General features: G+C 37.8%; 1 protein-coding gene across 21 annotated transcripts in view; it reads right to left on the reverse strand.

Moving 5' to 3' along the window:
- PTPRD (protein tyrosine phosphatase receptor type D) overlaps window positions 1-17,205 on the reverse strand; it is a 1,977,099-nt gene that overhangs the window by 268,676 nt on the left and 1,691,218 nt on the right. For all 21 annotated transcript variants that reach the window (XM_084898455.1, XM_084898451.1, XM_084898446.1 and 18 more), the window contains 2 exons: window positions 15,957-16,102; window positions 12,439-12,580 (listed from right to left, as the gene is read on the reverse strand). In XM_084898455.1, the coding sequence (XP_084754581.1) occupies window positions 12,439-12,580; window positions 15,957-16,102 (288 nt within the window). The remainder of the gene's footprint in view (window positions 1-12,438; window positions 12,581-15,956; window positions 16,103-17,205) is intronic.

Raw genomic sequence — 17,205 nt, forward strand, 5'->3', positions numbered from 1 at the left:
AGTTGTTTGTTTGTTACTTTGTTTGTTGGTTTGTTTTTAATAAAGACCACACATATGATGGGTTTAGTATTTTCCAAGTAGCTCAGCAATTCTCAGTTTATAACAGGCTTGGCAATACCTGAAAAATTCTATCTACCATAAGATATAAAGATATGCATAAAATCTGAGAGTAAATGAAAGGCTCTTTAGAGTACAGGGAGATAACCCTAGTTGTCAGACATTAGGAAGTAGCATATTTGGTTTGCAGTATATACTTTTCTTAAGGGGTAAAAACACCTGAGCTCTCATTTTTTCAATAAACACTTTATTATGAAAATCAATTTTTGCTCAGCCCGTATGGCTCAGCTTGAGTCACAACCCAAGAACCAAGAGGTCACCGGGTTCAATTTCCCATCAGGACACACGCCTGGGTGAGGGTTTGATCTCCAGTAGGGGCCCTGCAGGAGGCAGCCAATTTATGATGTTTCTGTCATCACTGTTTCTTCCGCTCCTTTCCTCTCTCTCTAAAAAATAATGAAAACATATTTAGTTTTAAAAAAGAACATCAGTTTTTTCTAAGAAAGTCTTCTGAGGGACATGATCTTTTAAGGTATTTTACTAGTACATAAAATAATTTCATATGTAGGGTCACTATGTCATCATTGGCAAAAAGTCATAAAAAAAACAACAGTGAATGCATTAATAAAAACTCCTTTTCCTATTAGTTGGGAAAAGGATAAATAGAAATATTAATTTAAAGGTTAAGTTTTTTTCAACTACATCATGTTTTCTTAAAATAGCAAAGCATATTCAAAATCTTCCTGTGAGTGAAATATAATTTTCTTTCAGAACATTTATATTCATCAGGAAAAAACTGTGAGGTTAATATGTCAAACCTTACATTTCAACAAGCCTTACTGTCACAGTGATGGGAGGCTCAAGGAGACACTAGTTCTCACGCAAGTACTAACTTAGAAAGGTGTAAACTGAATACTGCGAGTGCACTTCTAAAAATAGACTTCATTATCCCCATACATTACATAGATAACTGTCTTGTCACTGTAATCAAAATTATGGTTTCCTGTCAAACAATGATTGTAGCTTCATTGAAGATAGACAGTGGTAATATCTTTTCCATCTTTGTCTTCCCAATGCTTAGTACAATCCCTGGCATAGAGAGAACCATATTACCAAATAAATAAATTCAAGAATTAACATGAATTGTTTTTCCTGTACTGAATGCTTAAGCTAGATGTGGAAACAACATCTGCTGTTAATTCTGGTTTTTAAAGATAAAATTTTAAATGAAGTACTTCTGGAAGAAAACATTATTTAGAAAATTATTTGTTCAAGTTGACATTTGTTCAGTCATTTACTGAAAATTTATAACAAGTCAAATACTGCCCTTGGTGTTCAGTCTTGATCAAAACATAGCCCTGATCTCATGAAACTTCTGGTCTAAGCAGGGCCATCATCCTGGGATGAAAGGAAAGTTATGTCTCATTTTTCCTTAGTACATTCCCTAATCACAAGACAGGATGACATTCAAATTTCAAGTGCTTTGCAGAGCCCACAGTAGCCCAATGGTGGCTTACACATCTGGATAACAGAATTATTTAGTGGACAAAGCAGACTCACTTAACAGCTATAAAAATATCTGCCCCCTCCCCCCGCCCCCAGCCTGAGAAAGATGGCCCTTATTCCCAGAAAATTCTGCATTACAAATGTGACAGTTCCCTTTAATCAAAATAACTTAAAATTACCTATTGATAATTATAATAGCACTGGTAGCAATAATGTGGGTGATGATAATGATAACCACTACTGAGATGTACTAAGAGCCCTGCACTTTGCTAAAATGAGTTGTGCATCAGCTCTTGCAATCATCTCCTCAATGTAAGACAGCAGGTCATCTGATATCTCCACCCGATGTATAAAAAACTGAAGCTTCCAGAGGTTAAGAAAGAGACACAGATCAAATGGCATAGTCAGGATTTGAACTTAGATCTGTTTGTTTGCAGACTGAACTCACAACCACACCTTCTATCACTCCTGTATCAAAGGTGGTAGCATAAACAACCCCAAAGACAAAAACAAAAACAAAAACAAAACAAAACAAAAAAACAAGCAAAAACCCTTTCCTGTCCCCTCTTTAAATGTGGAACTGATACATGAAATTGTCCTTCTTCTAAAAGTATATAACTAATGACATTGCATTTTCATAGGCATCACATACACAATTACAGGTTTTACCTATTCCATGACCTAGGAGAACCCAGATGTAACAGAACAGAAATCATATTTTAAGTGTGACCATAGTCCAAGCTAGTGACTACCTTGTCCTAATGTAAAAGCATCCTTAAAGTACTGAAATGTGTCTTAAAATTACATTCAACACAAATCTAAAAAGGTGGGGAAAAGAAATTCTTGATACTGCGTATTAGAGAACACTGCAACAATAAAGGATCTTAAATTCTTTCAAATAATTTGGTAATAAATATACATTTTCAAACTTTCATGTCAACTTATTTTCATGAGAAAAGCTTATTTTCAGTTCTCTGGATTAAGCAATGTTTGATAAGCCACAGAAAATTTCTTTCCCAGGATTGTTGATGCTCCCCTCCCATCACCATGGCCATGCAATCATTTCATAAACTCGTCTTGAATTACTATGAGCCAGGTATTGTTCTATATCTGGGGATTTGTCAGGGGCAAAGTGGGACAAGCTTAACTTCAAAAGGCGATGAAGGAAAAAAATAAAACATTGACATGTTTCAGCAACTTCTGTATTCTAGTCATGGTGCCACATGCTTTATACATGTGCATTATCAATTTCTGAAAACAATCATAAAAGGTAGCTAGGTTATCCTCCACTCTAAAGATGAAGAGCTTCCAATTCAGAATTAACTAATGTGCCTAATCCCAGATAGAACAGAAGCACTGGACTGTTAATATGAAACCTGTCCATCTAGTTCATGGGTGAGGAATTCTTGGAATTAAACAAACATACAAAGCAAACAAAAAGAAGTGTCCATTTCAACCTAGCAGGGTAAAAAATATCTGAAAACTATTCATATTGATGTGCTAGATTCACTCATGATACACAATTTCATTCTTTCAAACAGTTCTTTTGGTGTTACATTAAAAAGTAAAACAAACATACAAACAAAAACATAGACTCTCCTGTGGGGAAACCTAAACATTAGGACCAGGAAACCTGAGATCAAATGTATCACTTAATAAACACGCATATCATCAGGCATCTAAGAAAAATAAATAATAGGCATACAATTGTATCCAAAATTTATTAGTTAGAAAAAAAATCCATGGTGTAAGGACCAAATGATATATATTTAGTGCAAAATAAAGGTTAAAAATCTAAAATAAAGTGTATAGATATAAAAAGGCATGAAAAGTCTTGAAATATAAATTAAGACCCAAGCTCATCTTGAAACATCACCGATAAGATCGTCTTAAGATTTTTCTACTATCCTTAACAAAATATATTAAGAACACCAGGGTGTGTATCATCATATTTGTGTTTAATGTAGCAGTAATTCACAAGTCATTGTTTTGTTAATAAGATAGAACAAGTTGCTTGATCTTCTAAGGAGATATGTAATTAGGATTTTGATAATTAAATCCTAGATGAGGCATTTGGTATATCTATGCCCTAAATCCCAATAAATTATGCATGCACAACTTTTAAAACTGTATTCTAATTAGTAGCTAAAAATAAACTAATTTTGGAAATCGGGAAATTGAATTTTTAAGAATTGTTTAAATTTTATCAATGAAAGCTAACCTCATATCCAGAGGTTATTATTATTATTTTTTATTAACAGTCACCTGAGGACATTTTTCCTTTGCTTATAAAAGAGAGTACAAGGGAGGCAGCATGGAGGAGAGGGAGGTGGGGAGAGGAGAGAGAGGAGCACCAATGTGAGAGACACACATGGACTGGTTGCCTCGTGAAGGAGCCTCAACCAGGGCCCAGGGCTTGGGATCAAACCTGCAACCTAGGTACCTGCCCTTGACCAGGAAAGGAACCTGAGACCCTTATGTATGTGAGCAATTGTTCTAACCATTGAGCACCACTGGCCAGGGCAACCTGATATCCAGCTGCCAGATATATCAACAATAATTATGTATAAAGGACTGTGAATAGTACCAGTATGCTATATCACTTCAAGAACTCCAGGAAACCTCTCTGCAAATTTCAATTCATGTAGAAATGTTCTATGCTAACTTATTCACATGATTCCTGGCTTGTGTAGTTTAATCTCTTTAGCCAATAAAGTATGCAATTTTCATCGTCTTCTACTATGACTCCTATTACTTCTCTATTCTGAGCTACCATAGTTTATGCCTACCTGTGGTGGCTCATTTCATGTGTCAACCTGACCAGGCAACCAGGTGCCCAGGAATTTGGCCAAACATTTTTCTGAGAGCTTCCGTGGGGCTGGTTTGGATGGGATTAACATTTAAGTAAGTAGACTGAGTAAAACAGATTGCCTTCCCTAATGTGAGTGGGCTCATTCCCATCAGTTGCAGATGTACGTTAGAATAAAGAGCACGGCCCTACCCTGAGTAAGAGAATTCCTCCTGCTTAGGCACCTTCAAACTGGGACATTGGTTTATGCCTGCCTTGACTCAAACAGAAACATCTGCTCTTCCCTTGTCTCAAGTGTGCCAGTCTTTGAGCTCACTCCTTATGATATATGTATATCTCCATCCTCTTTTTAAAAAAAATATATTTTATTGTTTTGTTTTTTTTACAGAGAGGAAGGGAGAAGGATAGAGAGTTAGAAACATTGATGAGAGAGAATCATCGAGCAGCTGCCTCCTGCACACCCCCCTCTGGGGATGCGCCCACAACCAAAGTATATGCCCTTGACCGGAATAGAACCTAGGACCTTTCAGTCTGCAGGCCAACACTCTATCCACTGAGCCAAACTGGTTTCGGCTCCATCCTCTTTTTGATGGCATGCCATTTCTCTGGGGACCGCTGACTAATATACCTTCCTCACCCACCACCAAATATTTACCTAAGCAACTATGCTCATGAAGGCCTATCCTTGATAGTCCTTCTCACTAGCGCCACCTGATAAAAGCCTATATATTCTTCAAGTCTCAACTCAGAGGTCTCCTCCCTCCCATGATGCACTATCAAAGTAGGATTTTTCCTCACTGTGTGCACCCATAGCGTGTCAGCACTTCTACATCACGCCTGTCTTTGTCTGGGCAGCCGGTAGAACACTCTCCTTCCAGGGCAATGTCTTATAGAGACACCCCCGCCCCTTCCTGAAAAATCTGCTTCAGGTCACTTCACCTTTATGAAAGACCTGCCTTACTACCTGTTTTGCAATCAGAAAGAAATCCACGGATGAGTTTTGCATTTACGGAAAGGTGAAGAGCTGAAACAGAGTTCAGCGTTTGTTTTGAAAAGAGCTGACAGAGGCAGCGATAGCGCCCCGCCAACTCCTTCCCTGGGAACTACACTCCGCCTCTCAGCATCACCAGCTCTAGCTCTGCCTCTGGGAGCATCTGGGCTGCATCTGATTGACTGTGTGCATCCCAGTGAGATGCGTCCTAAGGTAATCGCTTCTTCCCTGTATGCCCTTTCAGCTTATGAGGGGCATAGGAAAGCTCTACTTCCGGATAGCGAGTATGATGATGTATGTACAACAAAAGTTTAAACAAGTTTAAAGAGCCAGAATACTTATCACCACACTATTTCTAACTGGGTGACACCCAAAGGAAATCTTAGCTGTAGGACCAAGAAAAAAAAAATCACTTCCAATTCTGTGGTCCATCATTTCTTGCGTAAACAATAGATTAGACTAGGCGATTAACAAATTCCCTCCCAGCTCCACATTTCTCCAGCTCTATTAACAAGGCAATCAACAGTAAGCACCCAAGGACTCAATATTCATGTTTAGATGGATAACAACCATGTTACAATATGAAGCCAAAACAATACTGTTCTCACTTATAGGCAGCGATTTACAAGTGCACTCATCCTCTCTGAGCCCTTTCAAGACATAATCCCAGACTGGGGGGGGGGGGGGGGGGTGAAAGCAAACAAGTAATGATGATTGAAAGCAAGCAGCCTGCGTCACCAACACAATGGTCCTTAAAAGAGGGATCCCAGGGGACCATGAACAGCCTCAGCTCAAGGTGCCATTATCCCCAAATATCATCGACGTCTCTCCTAAGTACGATCTCAGAACCTTGTCCACGTGGGCTCCTGCCCTGTGAACACTGATTCACCAAGAACAGTTCACTTCAAGGACTAAATCTGAAGTTCCTCTTTACGTACAGGGCACTGTCCACCACCACCTCCCTTTAGCATGGAGATATAGTGCACAGGAGGGTTTTATCATGCCGGTATCAATGCACTCCTAGTATCCAACTGTTTTATAAGGCTTTTCCAGGCATCCTCACTCAGTACCCTCATTGTCAGCAAGTTTCCCTGTGCTGGCCACCCTTCCTTTTGTTTCAGTCTTTCATAAAAAACCTTTTGTGCGACAGTCAGGCAGCTGTGCCTTGTTCTTTAATGTTCCTCGCCTGGATCCCCAGCCGAGACCACTTTATAACATAAACGGCAAAGTACCATTTTCACAGCGGGGATGGCTGTGTTCATCTTCAGAAAGAGGCATTAATAAGATGAGGCCGTAATGAACATGCTAATTCTGATCACAGGGCCATGTGCAATGGCAGGAGCGTCTACTGCCTTCCCCCTGAAAAATGGCGAAAGTTTTTTTGTGGTTTTTTTTTTTTTTTTTTTTTTTTTTTTTTTTTTTTTTTTTAACAACTTCTATAATGGCTTACATTTTTTTTTGAAACTGACACATTATGCAAATGCGTCTTTCCATTTCCCAATGAAAAGCCTTCTCTGTCTCATCCAAGGTCTCACTCTCTGTTTTACTGTCTCAGCACCAGCCCCTTCCGAGAGCATGTTTTTTCCACCTTACAGGAATGGACCTGATGAAATGGGGGTGTCACTGAATCTCAGAAAGCAAGAGAGGAGTGATCTGAGGGATCACCAACCCAACCCCTTCCTTGTGATGAGAGGGGGGAAAAATCTAAACATCAGGATAGTTAACAGAGTTGCTCAAATGCACAGCTACTTTGGGGTAGAGCTAGAGTTGAAACTCAGATTACTAGATATTTAGACTTGAGGACTTTTGTATATTGTATTCTGTCTTGATGATGATCATTTGTAAAATATGATGCATTTATATGGAGTAGATACTCAATGTAAGTATTGTTTCATAAAATATATCTGTAAAACGAGGTAATTTAATGTCTCACTTGGTCACCTAACTTTTTTAGACAATCATTTTATTATGTAGGTGTTCGATGGCCAAACTGGTTTCCTATGAGCAGATTAAGAGCAACAATGTTATATGTTATAAACAGGATGGAACAAACATAGATTTACAATTGTGCGTGTGGAAAATAATACAATAATTAATCAATTAAACATAAGAATAAACCCCGTATTTGCATACTCACAACTGTAAACCTACAGTTGCCCCACCCCTTATTAATCCTGCTTTATGTTACTGCTGATGGTGTATCGGGGGGCAGTGCTATTCGGGAATGGCCAAGTCTGGGGGGAAACAATCCACTAAACTTAAAAAAAAAACAAAAAAAACATTTTACATGCTGTTTGGGATGACAACAAAATGTGTATTTTCTAATTTCTACCTAAAAATATAAATTCAAGAACATGACATGTAGTCAGACAATTAGAGGCACACTTGATTAAATTTCCTGTGAATCTCCCACAGAACGGGAATTATGTAGCCAGAAGGAAGGGTTCTTGGTGTCCTTCCACTTGCCTGAAAGAGCCACGACTGCCTTACAGGGAAGTCTTTGGAGGGCGATATTTCCTCTCCCAGGCCCAGTGGCTGATAACATCACCGAGAGGACATTTACATCCCAGTTGTCCTTGTATAAATTTATATCACAAGTTTTCCCTCCTGATGTCTTTGGTCAGAAATAGTGACCAGTGAATCCAAGATTCAGAAAGAACCAATTCCCTCTGGCGTATGATCCCTCTTCTTAAAAACACCCTCTCTGGTCCTATCCTTACCCCTCACTAGAAATCTAATATCCAATCCCAAGTCCTTAGTAGAAATCTACAATTAGTTAGGCTCAGCCCTTAATACCTTCTGTGTGACACCTGAGGCCTCCAGTTAAAGTTCTGCTGAGCAGGGAAAACACACGGTATGATGGATACGCTCAGCATCCTGAACCGCCCCAGAACAGGAGAGCTGGGATTTGCTTATGTTTTCACAGCCACACACAAAAACTCGAAAAATGACCGAGAGGCTGTATCTACCACATTTAACTCCCCCTTCTTCCAAGACCTCTTCTAGGAACTGCAGTGTACAGTGTATACGTGGTAATTGCCCAAATAGCTCATTCCAGGGCATGTTCAGCCCACGCTTGTTGTCACCCTTCCTTATGAAAACAGTTTTTCAGAGCGGGGCCATTTGAAACACGCTACGGAGGGAAACTTTTCCCTCAGATACTCTTCCCCTCAATGCACATGGGTGGCCAGGGTATTCTTTCCACGTCTTCTGCATTAGCCACACAGGTTAGATGTTTAAATCTGCAATTAATTAGGTTCTCTGGGAGCCTGCGTGAAATAAATTAGTAATCCCCATCCAGTCCAATTAGACAAAAAACCGTCAGGTTGGGTGGCACATTTTTGGCATGATCAGCAAAGTGAGGAAAAACGTAAATGACCCATGCGCACCCAATGAGCATCTGATTAGGCCTCTGGATGACAACATGTAAAGCAGTTCCCGCCCACTGCAAAGCAAGTGGACCTGCCAATGAGATTTGTGAGGGAAAACTAACTTAGAATGGGCACAGAGCGTGATAGGAAACCCTCCACTTTTGTTAACGACATTCATATTCTAGGAAAGTTAGTTTACCATTAGAATATTTTTAAAAGATGATGCTTAATAGAATTATCAATAGTTATTTAAAATGTTGAAATGAAGGAGTAACCTGAAGACACAAAGCTAATTTCCGAACGCATTTATTTCATCCTATGAGGATATATGAAAGAAATCTATTTCAACTCTATGTTTAGACTACTTTTCCATTATCCAAAATACCTTTGAGTTTTTCTCATGAAACATTTCCAAAATTGCTAAACTTAGTCTTAAAAAAAAATAAGGTTTCACTGTGTTACTAGAATCATAAATTTCACACATATGTACTTACATATGATAGATAGTCCCATAGAAAGTCAATATCATATTAAAATTTCCCAATAGATTTGTTTTATGTGGGGGCCAGTTGGATAAAAGCAGATGAGATTGGGGGACTCCAGAAAGCTGGGAGGCAGCAAAACGTAATTCCATGTAAATGTCTACATGAAGTCATATTTTCCTCCAACTTTTTTTTAAAAAATATATTTTATTGATTTTTTTACAGAGAGAAAGGGAGAGAGATAGAGAGCTAGAAACGTCGATGAGAGAGAAACATTGACCAGCTGCCTCTTGCACACCCCCTACCGGGGATGTGCCCGCAACCAATGTACATGCCCCTGACCGGAATTGAACCTGGGACCTTTCAGTCCGCAGACCGGTGCTCTACCACTGAGCCAAACCGGTTTCGGCTTCTCCAACTTTTTGTTAATGTCTTCGTTAAATGCATGAAAATTAAGTCAAGCCAAATGACTATCATTGTTTTCTTTTAAGGAATTTGTTCAAGAAACTCAGGAGGCAAAAAATAAATTTCTGGTAAATTTCACTTTATTAGACCTTTATAAGTTCTAAACTAGGTGAATAAATGAAAATGAAAAATTTAAAAGATCTACAAATGAGTTGATTTTGCTTTAGAAGAAATGGCCCTACAGTTTTCAGATCTTTTATATATGTTTATGTGAATATGTACATATGTATATTAATATATGTACAAACTTCTTATAGTTTGTATTAATAGTTTGTATAATTGTTTTTAAGGGTTTCAGTTCTAAAATCTGACTTCTAATTCCTGTCTCCTCCTTTTTCCTAATGTCTGATTCTTGTCTGATACATTTTATTCCTTCCTTTACCTTCTCGGGTATTTAAAATACATGTTCTCAAAAAATAGTCATTGTATTTCAAAATAATTTAAAATTATTTTTTAAAACACATTCATGCAGTTCAATCATCCGTAGTTCAGAGACTAGGATTTCTACTTCCATTGACTAGGCTTAGTGTGCACTGTGAATGGGACTGGTTTTCGTGCTGTAGAATTAGAACCAATGAGCCCAATGGGGCCTGAATGATCTCATAGGGGGCTGAATGCCCTGGAGTGAGGGTGTCTCTGAGAGGTGAGGGTTTACATGGCTGCCTGTTCCACACACTATGGGATTCACTGTTTCTGACCAGCTTTTAGGTTAGCCTCTGGGTCCTGAATATTGCACTGGAAGTCTCTCCTTATGCTAAAAACTGATCATTCTCCTCGTACTGTGTGAAATAAATATATATAAAAGCCTAAGCAACTGAAAGACCAGAAGACCTAACAACTGGTTGACCTGTCCCTACAACATCCAATGACCATCAGGGGGCTGATGCTCAACACAAGAGAGACCCCCTGGTGATCAATGCACTCCCATAGCCAACCTCCCACAGTCCCTCCCCCAGGGCAGCCTGCCCTGATCGGCCCCGATAGGGAATGGGCCAAATACCCCAATTGTTCTGATCACTGGACAGGCCAAGGAACCCCACCTGTGCACGAATTTGTGCACCAGGCCTCTTATGTAAGCCTGTTTCCTGCTGGAGAGATAAATTTCAGTCTGAAAGCCTAGCATCCATTTGATTATCATGTTGGGATTTCTTCTCTGGAAAGTCTCTTTGTTTTTAGCCCCTGGAAATTTCTTCTTTTAAGCCTACCCATGCATTTAATCTAAATTTTCAGATATTTTATCAACATCTCTATGTGTTGATAGGGGGATGAAGAACTTTCTGTATGAACTTGAGCTTGTCATAATGGTGAGGAATATAACTCAAATCTGTCTTAATTGTTTTGAAGCAGCATTCCATTACATGCATTTCAAATATCTGTATCTAGTTGCTCAATATGTCACCTTAGACTAAAATGCTTATGTTATTTAAAATATATTTCAGCATATAATGTAAATAATTTAATATTCTAAGATTCTTGGACTAGTTGATTTTGGTATTAAATAATTCTAGAAGGAATGTTTTTGAATTTATAAAACACATAAAGTAAGTAAATCCCTCAATGGAAAAACAGTAAAATGGAGGAGTAATATCATTAACCTGTAAATATTCCCCCTGTAAATATTAAAATTCAATTCTTTCTTTCCAATTCCCTTCATCTTAAGAATGCCTGTTTTTATATATTGTGCAAGAAAGCAAAGTAAAAAGCAAAAACAACTAAATTATGTGTGAGAGAAAAATAGATAAAGGTACAAAGGTTAGTCTGGAAATATTAACTATGAGGCATGCCAAGTCAATTAATGTTCGTATCAATGGAAAAACAGTAAAATGGAGGAGTAATATCATTAATCTACATGTTCCCCCTGTAAATATTAAAATTCAATTCCTTCTTTCCAATTCCCTTCATCTTAAGAATGCCTATTTTTATATATTGTGCAAGAAAACAAAATAAAACAAGTAAATTATGTATGAAAGGGAGATAGATACAGGTACAAAGGTTAGTCTGGAAATATTAACTATGAGGCATGCCTAGTCAATTAATGTTCTTATCTCTATCCAAAAACCTGCTTTAAATACATACCACACAGTATTATTAACCTTTATCCTTCATTTTTCTAGTACTGTCATTCTAAAGACAGTCTAGGAAGCAGACACCCTGCACTGGGTATTTCCCATTTCATGCCATGCTTTGATCAAACTGCCTAAGCCACATAGCTGGAGTCACTTTGAGTCAACAGATGTTCATTCAAGAAATATAAAAGACTGAAATAAAAACACATAATTTTTGACTTAAAGAAGAAAGGTGCCTTTTTTGCTTTGATTCCTCTGCTTCAGAACAACTATCTGTAAGTTAGAAGTTGTTCCTTTCATTTTGTAAACATCAGTCATTTGTGAAAAGGAGTGGCTGAGCTCAGTATGAAATCTCCATACACAAGGAATGCTGCTGACATGCAAAACAGGAGCATACCCTGTTTTCTTTCTAGGTTTTCCACCCAAAATAAAAAGGGTGGTATCTGGCATGTGAAATCAGAATTTCTTTGGTATTTTTCTTTTCTCTCTCTGATTTGCATTTTCCAAGACTCATGAAAGAAGTCACCCACTGTCTGTGTAAAAGTTGAGCTCTTATAACCAACCATTTGATTGCAATGTATTTCCGATGTGTCAGGACAACACTGGTCTTTTTGATGGCTTTACAATAGGACACTTGGGATATAGAATTTCAACAAAGACACAAGCAACAGACTTGCACTTGAGTACTTACCACGCAAAACTGTGAGTTTGGTAGATACGCTTATTTCTCCGACGTTATTCGAGGCCACACATTCATAAATGGCCTCATCCCGGGGAGTTCTTAAGGGCTGTATTCTGAGAACTGATCCAGATCCATCGTCAAACTCTATTACCTATTAGAGGAAGCAATAGCTGTCACAGGTGTTGTTACAATTGTCCACCTCTTAAGCTAAACCTCTGAATGAAACCATTTAGTGAACCAGCCTTTAGGCTCAGATTAAACTTGGCGGCATTTTGAGATTGCATTTTCATACAGTGGCGACACGAATGTTTGGATTAATTTAATGAATCCACCGAACAAGGGGACAAAAGACATGAAACTACATATGCAAAAATGTAGATTTCTCATCTCTGCTGAATATCATCATGGATTCACTCAAGAAAATCTTCCATTAGGTGTATCTAGGGCAATGTGATCCTATTAATTCTGCAAATAGACTTGTTTCTAGGATGCATAAACTTCTCAAATTATTCTATCTCTGAAAACATACATGCACAGGTAGATCCACTCAATAATTGGACTGTAAAGTGAAGAAATAAAGTGTGCCACCACCAAGCTTTTCTGGTTTAAAATGCCTGAGCCTGAACAGTATAGATGAGTGAACCATGAAGAGAAACTGCATAAATCTAGCACTGAGGCAGCCAACAAGAAGGCTTTCACAATCCAAGAGCCTAATGGCATGCATTAATTTTGCCATAAATCATTCCAGTGTTTGTTCTAGCTTAGCATTTTCTGCATTTTTAGGGCATTTTGCTGTAAAATGGAGGCTTGCTTCACCAGGCAGAAAATAAATGTCCTAAACAGTCAGCCTGAATTCACTATCATTATGAACTCTGCTGAGAGAGTTAGTAATCCTAGGTATTTATCAGCCACTTCAAGTACTACTTTTAAATGATGATGATGATGATGATGATGATGATGATGATTAATAAACCATGGACTCTTCTACCTGTCTTTTCTGTAACTATGTTGAGTACTTTTAGCTGTTCACTGAAATACTGTTTTTCCCCCTGCATTTCCCTGTGAATGATACGTGCATGGGCTTAAATTATGAATAAAGAGAGAATGCCTTATAAATACATTGATGGGATGTTCATTATAGGATGATGTGTGTGAGTATATATGTCAGCATATGAAAAAAAGGTAGAATATTTTAAAAATATATCCATTTCAATTTTTTTCTGCATTGTATTTATGTTTAAAATCCGCAAATATAGTCAAAATGTCTCATTTCTCAATGCAACACAATCCACTTTCTACTCTATTAAGCATGCATTTAGAATGAATCTACTATGCATATCTTGGGAGTTTCACAGTTATAAGAATACTAGAGACCCAGTGCACGAAATCCGTGCACTGGTAGGGTCCTAGTGGCTGCTGGCTACCAGCCCACTACTCCCTCACTTCCTCTCCCCTCTCCCCCCCCCCTCGCCCAGGTGCCAGCCACCACCTCCCCTGGTTAGGGCCTCCCTCCTTTCCTCCAACAGGCCCATCCCCTGGTGGAACTCTCAGAAGCACTCTGGTGAAGGGGCAATTTGCATACTATGCTTTTATTATATAGGATTTGTCAAACATGTCATATTTTTTTTTAAAGCATTTGTGAGCATCTTATGGCTTAATGGGGGAAAAGATTTAAACATCTTTAACACCAATTTAAATTTGGATTCATTAATTGTTACCTGGCATTGTAAGTTTACCTTTCTGAACTATTTCCTAGATTTAGATGAAAACTCTAACAACAAACACTATGCCACATGTTAAAAGCTGGTGTTGCAATTTCTGATTTGAAAACCCTATTTAATATCCAGTATTTAATGAAGTGTACCTAAACTAGGCCAGACACTGTATTTGGCACTGGAGATAGAAGAAAAAACAAAATCAGTTTTATGTACTGCTTTCATGGGCCTTATAAATGAGTAAAACCAAAAATAGACATATATTTTGTTACAGATATTAAAGATTCCCAGCCCAAGACTTGATACTATTTGATGAAGGAGCTTTGTGTGAAAATAAATAATTTTTTCCTAAAAATATTTATGTGATTCTCATTAGAGATGTTGTGCTAAACAGAGTTCATGCTTTGAATATTTACCATTATATTATAATTATGATTCTGTCAAGAAGCCATCATCATTAGCAAGCATGAAATCACACAACTATTGTATTTGTCAAAAAGTATTCTTTTAAATTTTTTAAAAATGTGCACCAAAGAACATTTTCTAAAGGCTGTAAGAAATATTTCCCAAAGATGATTTAAAGTTAGCTTTTATTGATTTTAAAATCACTGTTGAGATCTGAGTTTCAAATAAACAATTAAAAATATTTTTATTTCTAAACTGCAGTCCATATTTCAATTTTCACTAGTGCAATTAATTAGATCCTTTATGCATTTAGACTATTTATTGCTCTGTGATTACCAGTGAAAAATGAGTATTACCAAATAGTTCTTAACTTTGTATGGCTATGTTTCTTTAACAAGAAATTGCCTTAATTTGCCAATTTGTGAATAAGGTCACGGAGTACATCAGAAACTCAACTATGAGGAAGTGAGTTTTATAATTTGGAAGTTTTATTGTCATCTAAAAATAAAGCTATTTTATTTAGACCTTAAATTGTAAGCATAATATTTTGTGTTTCTTCCAATATTTTTCTATGTAGCTACCACCTATTCTTTCTCACCCCGAATGAGCAAATTTCAAAATCATAAGGCTCTCACAAATACCAAAATAATATACAAATTGTGTTTCATCCTCTTCATTGTACTGAGCTTTCTGAATGAAGAAAATGGACTTCTTCAATCGGTTTACCTGCAAGTTCAACCCGGTTGGCTGTGTGTCTTAAGAGAGTATTACTTTGCATTAACACATAGAGCAAATTTCTTATTCTAGTTCCAGATACTTGCAAGACACTGGGGCAAGGTGGAGTGGGCAACTTTATTTTCCACCCACTCTCTATCCCTTTTGCTCCTGGTAACAGGAACTTGATCCCCTTGGGAAAACACAGATCCTTCATGCCAGGCCATGGGATTAAATGGGACTAACTTCATGCCAAGCAAAAGAGGTAGATTCTATTGTAGTTAACTTAGTAGTACTGACTAGATGTCTACACCAATTGGTTTAAGAACAAACAAGTAAGTCAGAAAGAGCCAATGGCATAGAAACAGAATGGCGCAGGAAGCCATCACGTATCCTCTAAGCTCGGTTGTAGGAGGATGAGGGCCTCCCTGTGAGAATGAGGCTAACAGACAGATGCTAGGAACACATGAGCCTTGGTACGTGCAAAGACAACATGAGCAATCTGAACCCCCAGATTCCTCTTCTTTACACGCCTTTGGAAGTTGACTTTTCCATCACATGCAACATAAAGAATGCCACATCTCAGTGACTGGGAAACCTTGTAACAGAGGAAAACAAGCAAGTAACATCCAAACCAAAGACACAGCCGATCCATTCTTCCCCCCCAGAGAAACAGAACAATGGACCTAATACCTCAAATCTCTGGTTGCTGACTTTCTTTCCTTTTTTGTTCCAGACAATTTTAGGCCTTGGGTCTCCTGAAGCTTGGCAAATGAAAGAGGCAACTCCACCAGAGACCCCCGTCTGGTCAACAGGAGTTCGCGTAAACCTCGGAGGTGCTGAAATAAAAAGAATTGATCACAATTAGATGGAAAATTCCAACACAGACTATTACCCCCTTGCCATGGCCCTCCCCATTTCCACTGACACAAACATACAAACATACAAGTTTAAATGTGCCAGTCATTACAGAATTAGAGAAGCGCCTTTAACTTCTGGTCAAGTTATCAGCTAAAGCTCTTATTGAAGAAACCTGTATTAAGGCAGAGATCCAATAACATCCGGAAAGCAACATCACACATTAATTTTTATTACAAGTATTAAAAAAAAAATCCAATTTGTCCTCTGTAACAAAATGAGCTCATCAATCACTGTGAGAGAAATATTAGCTCTTTGCTTTGTTGCCGCTATCAGGACACTGCCAGAAAGCAGCATTGCCACCACTCAGCTATTAAAATTAGTGAGATTTAAGATAAATTCTAGGAAATGTTAAAGAGACAAGCATGTGGCCCTGAATTACAAGGTTTGGCAAGAAACAAAAATGGGAAAGTGACTCTCTAACCCGGATATTATTAGGGGTTGCCTTCCTTGAAACTTAACTCTGCAATCTGCTTCAAAGTTGAGTCAAGAAGCCTCCAAAGCCATAGCAAAGTTTTTGTTTGTTTGTTTGTTTGTTTGTTTTCTGTTAAGATTTAGAATTAAAGTCTCCTAACTATGAAAGGTTATAAACTGGAGGCTTTCTCAAGTCCTCCATTTCCTTTAAGTGTTCCTAACCTGACCCATGCCCTGAAAATTCTACTAACTATCCGTTTTGTGTTTCCAGCTCTAGACTTCTTTTGCTAGTATATGAGAATCCCATAAAATATAGGTAAGGATACAAGGATATTCATCATGTTACTTATTTAGCAAAGATTACAAGTACCCAAAATATCAAATACTTGGTGAAACAAATTTGTTTGGTGAAACAAACCATGGCATACTAAAGAAACATCATGCAAATAATAAAGTTACAACTGAGAATTTTTTGTAATATGACATGAGAAATACCTATGATTCATGATAAGCCACATAACCACCATACTAAAATATATATGAGAGGAATAATGAAAATAAACACCCCTTCCCCAAATAAAAAGATGTGACAAATATGCTGAAACACTAC

This window comes from Pipistrellus hanaki (genome assembly GCF_964339955.1).
Source record: "Pipistrellus hanaki genome assembly, chromosome: 11".
Lineage (NCBI taxonomy): Eukaryota > Metazoa > Chordata > Mammalia > Chiroptera > Vespertilionidae > Pipistrellus > Pipistrellus hanaki.